This window comes from Ostrinia furnacalis, unplaced genomic scaffold (assembly GCF_004193835.3).
Source record: "Ostrinia furnacalis isolate ACB-3 unplaced genomic scaffold, ASM419383v2 OfSCF0831, whole genome shotgun sequence".
Classification (NCBI taxonomy): Eukaryota; Metazoa; Arthropoda; class Insecta; order Lepidoptera; family Crambidae; genus Ostrinia; species Ostrinia furnacalis.
The window spans coordinates 6,195-14,560 of NW_021131070.1; the positions used below are offsets into that span (position 1 = coordinate 6,195).

Below are 8,366 nucleotides of genomic sequence, written 5' to 3' on the forward strand. Positions count from 1 at the left end.
AACGTTTTGATATCATATATTAATACAATTTCGCAAAATGAGTTTGGACTGTTTCTTGCGTAACATTACTTTACCATAATACCTATACCACATTGTTTTGATTTAAAGTGAAAAATAGGTTAAGGTGCGGCGGGGGTGGCCCTTGGGCCACCCCTAAGCCGCCTATTTAGTTTTATACACACATAAATGATCTTATATTATTCACATTTACCAAATCATGTGGTAATTATTCATAATAACCGGCGATTATTCATAATTTTCACATTTATCACTTTAACCGTAACATATATATGGTTTTTTTGTAACTTTTTGGACTTTAAATAAAAGCCGTCATTATTTTATGCCATTTTATTGATNTACAATTTCGCAAAATGAGTTTGGACTGTTTCTTGCGTAACATTACTTTACCATAATACCTATACCACATTGTTTTGATTTAAAGTGAAAAATAGGTTAAGGTGCGGCGGGGGGGGGCCCTGGGCCCCCCCCAAGCCGCCTATTTAGTTTTATACACACATAAATGATCTTATATTATTCACATTTACCAAATCATGTGGTAATTATTCATAATAACCGGCGATTATTCATAATTTTCACATTTATCACTTTAACCGTAACATATATATGGTTTTTTTGTAACTTTTTGGACTTTAAATAAAAGCCGTCATTATTTTATGCCATTTTATTGATGTTTACCTCAAATATTAATGTATTTCATTTTATTAATAGGAAATTGTCGTAGTTTTTTAATATCCGGTATCCGGCCGGATAGTGAGTTACTATCCGGTATCCGGCCGGATAGTAAATTTAGGCCGGATATCCGGCCTACCGGATAGTTACCGGATATCCGTTTCATCTCTAGCTCTAGCTAGAGGCAGGACGCGAGGGCAGGGGTCGCGCGCGCGGCGGACTCGTCTATTGTTTTGAATTTCTTTAACAGTAGGCTAAGATGTTTTTATAGTGGTATGTCATTGACAGTAGGTAGGTGCACAAACATTTAGTTCTCTTACAGTATCATAAGTAGGTATGAAAATTTGTTTTTCTTTTGCTTGAACAGTTTCTAAATTCATAAAAGTATGTTTTGTAAAGAAAAATTGTAAAGTAAGTAAAGTTACCTGAACAAGTGAACACAGTGTCCATGAAAATGTCAATGCTTTATATTTTCATACCTTAATGTCGGGCTAACTGTGTGTGAATAAGTGAAACTTGTTTTGTTTTAATATTGGCTTCATGCGGTTTGCACATCTAGCCGCAGAGAGTGTCAAATAAATTGATTACCTACATTTCAAGTAATCAAAATGAGTGATGGATGTTTGATAAAAATACTGACAATACTTTATAAATGATCATATCCTCTCTTTTCCTTGAATTTCAGTAAAGATGTGGCACTTTACACGTGAAACCTGACGCGGCTGCGACTTCTTGAAAGATCTTTAAAAAAAAAGGGATGTTGCAATGTATTGTTTTTGTCTACAATCATGCGCATGCACGAACTAAGTATTTATGAATAATAATCCACCATTATTAGGTACCCAGGTACCACAGATTAAGCTAATCCAAATCTGTGATGATAACACATTAATTAGGCGGGTAAACGCGGTAAACAAATTTTATAAAATAAAACAAAGCTAAACATGGTGCTTTACTGTCTTGCCAAGAAGTCCTAAATAGCATTAATCAAAACTTTTTTAACACAACATCACGTGATTAAGATAACAAAGGAAAATAAAAGCCTAAAGTACGTATTTCAATTTGCAATTCCGCCACCTAAAAATTGATTTCGGATCATTATTATTTTATTGATTTAACTATCAGTCTCCCTTGCGTTTAGCATTCGCGTAGGTAATCATTTATAGTAGTTAACCGATTGAGTCCCAGGACGGCATTAATTAATGTCATAACAATTGATTATCTATTGTGTCTAGATTCGCGGAGCTTGAAGGATTAATCTCAAGCGTTAACTGTGCCGAATTAGCGGCAGCGATAAATGACTGCTGCCAGTCACTGCGCCGGACGTGGCTAATGGTAGCCTGCGAACCACGAGCCAATAATGCCTCCTCTCGCGGCGCTGTACACGCGATTACAAAGGCTGACATGAGAGGCCACTGAAACAATTCACGCATGTACTTAAGCGACCTTTTGAGATCTACGCTCACAACAGAACCCCGCTGTAGAGCGAAGAGTTTAAATAATATTTTACTGTACGGACACACAATTTTCCAAGATTTTCCATACAAACTACTCATACAAATAACTGTTCAGAAATTGAGTCAATCAATTTATGCTTTCTCGACCGGCCACCAGACTGAAGACTTGTTCTAGTTATATTGTAGCCATCAGTAGGTACGAGTACCTATATCAGCTAGTTGACGTTCAACACGCTCAAGAAACAATGCTTTGCTTATCTTTATTAACTGTAAATACATGCTTGAGTTATATTTAAACGTAATCTAGGTATGATAAATAAATATAGTATTGTAATTTAATGTTAATGTGTTGGTGAAATAACCAACTTATTATTTATTTATTTTAAACTTATATGCACGTAAAACAAATGTAGGTACATAAGGCGGACTTCATGCTTAATTAATATACGACTTTGTATAATTCAATAATGAATATATAAAATATATGTACCTATTTCAAATTACCTGGGAAGAGGCTGATAGAAATAAGAATACGACTAACAGTGTTTTCTTCGATTGCTTCAGTTAGAGCCGGGTTCGAAGAAGGAGATCCTCGGGCTGGCGGTGGGCGCGAACCCGCTGGGCCAGCTGCTGTTCTCGCCGCTGTTGGGGCTGTGGGCCAACCGCGCGGCGTCGGCGCGCGCGCCGCTGCTCGCCACGCTCGCGCTCTTCGTGCTCGCGAGCGCGCTCTACGCCAACCTGCACCTCACGCGCCCCTACGCGAGGTACTGGATGGTGTTGGCGCGGTTCCTCGTCGGCGTCAGCTCAGGTACACGATTTATGAACGCTAGGTCACTCTATTTTAAATGTGCTTTAAAACTACTTAGTACCTACACTCAACATCAAATAAATCGCACCTTCCGCGACGCGAACTTTAAAGATTTTCTTCTGACACAATCATGGTGCCCCAACAATATTGGTGTTATTTGAAAGCCCAATACTTAACAAATGATTAACATAAACCATAAATGTGACTTGAAAAAAGATCTCACTTTGGGCTCACCTCTGGGATCAATTAGACCAATTTTTATGATTACAAAACCAAATAATGATCTCACGTGTCCTCTTTAACAGATGGATAGCGATTAATCCCAACTTAACAGTTTTATAGCCATAAAAGTTGGCTCAAGCGTTACTACCTATTTCTTGAAGAAGTGACTCTGGATCCTTCTAAAGACATATTTTTGGGGTAAAAAAAAAACCTTTCCTTTAATGAAATGAAATTTAAAACTAGGCTTTTAAATGGTTCCAATATTGGTGAGAAGTGCGAATCCATACGTTTGAAAGTGCTTGTCGCGGGAGATGCGATTTACTATCTATGTGATATATATGTGGGCTATAAACATAGTCTCATGATTTAGTAAATAGGTGTGTTTTCTCGTCGTCTTACCTGACAATACTTATTGTCCGACAGCAAATATAGCCGTGGCGCGGTCCTACCTCTCAGCGGCGACGCTGGTGAGCGAGCGCACGCGCGCCGTGGCCAGCGTGTCGCTGGCGCAGGTGCTGGGCTTCGTGGTGGGCCCGGCGCTGCAGGCGGCCGCGGCGCCGCTGGGCCCCGGGGCCCCGTACGCGCCGCCCGGGGCGCCCGCGGCGCTGCGGCTGGACATGTACACGGCGGCGGGCTGGATTAACGCGGTGCTTGGCATCGTCAACTTTGTGCTGTTTCTGCCGTGGTGCTTCAAGGAGCGCACCATAGCGGCCAGGGAAGCGATGCTCGCTCAGGGCAAAAACTCAGGCATGTATTATTTTCTCTGTTTCCAATTTCAGTTTCAACTCTCAAGAAAGTATATTCTTTGAATAATAGAAATTAGGCTTAAGCTTTCAGGATATTTATATTTAGGCATTTGATTTGCACGGATACACCACTGGTGACAATTATTATTACAGAAAAAGAAGCTCTAAAAGCGATGAAGCCCGACCTGGTCAGCAGCTGGACGCTGGTGGGTGCGTTCTTCGTGCTGGTGTTCAACTTCGTGCTGCTGGAGACGCTGGCGTCCAGCCTCACCATGGACCAGTTCGCGTGGAGCAAGAAGCAGGCGCTGGAGTACCTGGGCGCGCTCATGAGCGCCGGCGCCGTGCTGGCGTGCGTCACCTTCGCGCTCATATCTCCGCTCACCAAGTTCTTCGAGGAGCGGTGAGTGCCACTCTCCAGTCGTTACGGGCAGCTCAAGTTGATAAAATTAAGAATTGCTATAACCCTTTTGAGATATGGACGAGCTCGCCTGGAGAAGCTAAAAAACTGCTTTAATGTTTTTCTGACCAACCTAGAGACAAGACAGAGAAAGTAGTCGTAGTGAGAAAACTGATAAATCCGGCGCACTGGTTACAGCGCTCTTCTCCTGTGGGGCGGCTTCCTGCTGACGGGGCTGGCGTCGCTGCTGTGCATCCCGTGGGGCCCGGGCCCGCCGCCGCTGGCGCCGCCGGGCGCGCGCGAGGCGGGCGGCGGCTGCCCGCAGGAGGCGCAGCCCTGGTGCCAGGACTCCCGCGGCCTCACCATCACGCAGTTCTTCATCGCCTACGCTCTCGTGTCCGTGGGCTACTCGCTCGGGGTCACGCTCATACAAACGATATTTTCGAAGGTTCTCGGACCGAGGCCTCAGGTAAGTTTTATTTTGAAAGTTTGAAAGAACTGTTATCGAATAAAATGTGTATCATTCGTGAATAAGTAATCCATCGCTATCATTGATAAAATAATTTGGGTAGGGCACCTTTAGAAAGTAATTTCGTAATAGGAGTGCTGGCAAACAAGGCACGCCTGTCACGCGCATCTAAAGCAAATAAATTGAGTTAAGCGATTGCGAAATCTACTGGTAAAACAGGTTATTTTATGTAGGTATAATAAAAATAAGAATATTATTTTCTGCTGCATTTCACGTATCTATCTTATCTACTTAGTGATTGTGTCTCAGATTTCATGAAGACACCAACCGTGACTTTCTGAATTCATTAGAAAGCAAAAAGACACAAAAACTTGATCGTTCTCGTAAAGATCTTGATATCGCAAATATGGCAAGATACGAGTAACTATAACGTTTTAAAGTTGGCATTAAGAGACGGATTATCGTGTTCAATCGATATTCTTCGATGGTTTTATGATAACATGAATCGGGTATATCTATATAAACTGATTGTAGATCTATACTCTGACCTATAGTAAAATTTCTTCGAACTTCTTTCTATCCATTTTTTTCTCTTTGCTTCTACGTATAATTAAAATTTGTTAAATTTTATAACCCTTGGTTATATAGAGGACTATCTTTGACCAACTACACTGTATCTATGCAATTTATATATTTGTAAGCTGTTTGTTTTCTGAATAAAACAAAATAAATTATTTGACAAGATATTAGGTACACACGACAGCACATAGGAAAGATACGATAGTTTGTCATTCTGTGATACATTATTTGCTAGTATGCTAATCGGTGCTTTGGCCTGGCATATCATATACCCGTATTGTGAAGACTGGTGCCTGAAGTAGGTTCTGAAAGAGCCTGTATTGCAGGTCACCAGGGACTCACACACGGCATAATTACATTTGTAATTATGCCGTGTGTGAGTCCCTGGTGATGTGGATGATGTGGCAGGGCGTGTGGATGGGCGTGCTGACGGGCGCGGGCTGCGTGTCGCGCGCGCTGGGCCCGGTGTTCGTGGCGAGCGTGTACGCGCGGCGCGGGCCCGACGCCACCTTCGGCAGCACGGCCGCGCTCACCTTCGCCGCGCTGCTGGCGCTGCGCCTGGTGTACGGCCGCCTGCTGCCCCCCGCGCCCCCCGCCGCCCCCTCCGTCGCCCCCTCCCCCGCCGCGCAAGAGCTGCTGCCGCTGGTTGCGCCCGCGCCCGCCGACGGAGACCCAGACTCGATACACGTGGAAAAAACAGAAGCGCAAGCCACGTGACATCGGCGTGAGCTTAACCCGGGCTGTTGCGACTCGACGAATGCCCGAAAGTTAGAGTAGGCGCACACCGTTGTATGTTTCTTACTATCGTTGATAGTTTAGTCGGGCAGTTGATCAGTATGGGCATGTATGGGAGTGCGCACACTACGCCGATTCGATTTGGCCGATTCTTCATACAATTACAATCGGGCACAACTATCGGCCAACTAAAAATCAACGGTGTGCGCCTACTCTTAAACATGAAAATGTCTATTTATCCGTTATCAGAGATAGTGAGTGTCGAGTGATAGAGTAGATTAAAGTGCTTAAGTAACTTTATGACCGTTCGAGTCGTGCTCATTACCCTGTCGTGCGTCGAATTACCCTCTAGTTGTCGTCATGTCAGACTGTTGGCTAAAGTTGCAGTTTATACTCGTACAATTTATATTTATGAAGCGCTCAAAGTACGAGAATTTAAGTGCAATAATTATAGACAAGATCAAGCAAGTACTTAACTAAATATTTAGTCATAAAATAACCATAGTTAGTGGTCAAGCCAAATATTAAGTTCTATTTGACTGGACAGCATTAAGAGATATGCCCTATGCCGTTATTTGTAATAAGTTTACAAAGAAGAAGTAAATGATTAGCCGATTAGTCTCTGGTAGGTATTTTTTCCTTAACGAGAAGGAAAAATATATTTTGCGTCATACAAGTAAACAGTGACAGCGCCTGCACACACACGGATTTAGCATTTTGTTAGCTAACACTGTCACAAAAGTTATTATTTGTCTTTTGAATGCTCTGCAACTTGAATGATCTCAAGATTCCAAATGAACAGTAAGAATTGCTAAGGTGTCAAGGCTCAAAACATGATGTTTTAACCTTACAAGCTGTAATATTGATGTCACTGTAAATAATTTAATCATGAATGAAAAGTACTTATTTCCGGGGTCATATCCCTTAACAATAAAATGGCTCTAAGGTCCACTTAAAAAGGAATTTTAAAAATCCTTATAGATTCTTGTAATAAACAAGTGTTTTGAATATAATATAGCGTACCTATATTTCAATCGAAAAATATTTTAGTAAGAGCCAACAATTTGACCAATTTATTTGTTAATATTATTGTAATATATTGCTTATATTACAACGGCATAATGGTTCCCTAATCGAATAAATAATTAGATAGTGACTATGTGATACGGTAGCTGATAAGTAAGTGAAGGCATTAGGAATCGTAAGACTGAGTGTAATAAATAAATATAGAAAGATATAATAAATTATTTCTTAGAATGCCATATTACCTATTTGTGCAATGTAATACAGACTTAAATAATTATACAGTTTGTATGTTAGTAGGTGTATTTAATTGAAATTAAGGAAACGTGGGAGTAGCTCAAATCGTTTGTATTTATGTACATAGTTCCCCGATAACACACAGCTATTATTTATTCTTCTTTATAAATATGTGTATAAAATAAAATAATTATTTTTAGGTGTATTTTGATTAATCATTATAAAATAGATGCCTAATTAAAAATAAGTTCTTTGATAGATATTCAGTCCTACAGTAGGTGAATGTATCATATTTTTTATATTTAATTAAATGGGTAATTGGTGTAAAGGTTATTTTATTTACTAGATTAAGATGATAATAAAATATAAAACTTGTCAGTAATAAATAAATTTATTTAGATTATATTTTTCGATTATTTACATTTTTATTAACATTATTATTATCACAGCAAAATTTACTACAATTAAATAGATTAAGGACTAACGCGTTTAAGTAAGTTGTTATGAGAAAACCCTTTGTACCCTAATAATACCTCTATAATATTGTTACGTTTGTTTCTAAGAGCAACTCGGCACGCATATATTACTACCTACCATGCACTTGTGAGTTGTGACTGTGATTAATCTTGAGACTAAAATCAGACTGGTCTTGACAAGATGCCTATGACTTATTAGTAATGATACCTGCAAAATACCTCAACGTATACAATAACACCTGTAATATGAGTAATCACTTTATACTATTTTGTCAAAGATCTTTCGAACTCAGTAAAATAATGCTAGTTGTAGTCTGTCGTCTCAGTCATTGATGTAACGTCATAAACGTCAGTGGCATACAATATAACATTTTCGGTGTACATTTCGCTCACAAAGATTCCCTAAGATGACTTCTGCTGCTTTTTCACCAATTAAGTTACGTTTCTTAACCGTTAATATGGTTCAGTCGATCGCTGTTAATATTTTGATTGATTGCAATTAATGTACACAACGACGACGTAGTCGA

At 40.2% G+C, this 8,366-nt stretch overlaps 1 protein-coding gene across 1 annotated transcript; it reads left to right on the top strand.

Moving 5' to 3' along the window:
- Positions 1-2,687: 2,687 nt before the first annotated feature.
- Cln7 (CLN7/MFS domain-containing 8) lies at positions 2,688-7,152 on the top strand (the record flags this gene model as incomplete). Its single annotated transcript, XM_028300940.1, has 5 exons — positions 2,688-2,955; positions 3,601-3,924; positions 4,077-4,323; positions 4,519-4,789; positions 5,777-7,152. Coding segments are annotated over 5 exons (1,419 nt in total), but the record flags the coding sequence as incomplete, so codon positions are not given.
- Positions 7,153-8,366: the final 1,214 nt, after the last annotated feature.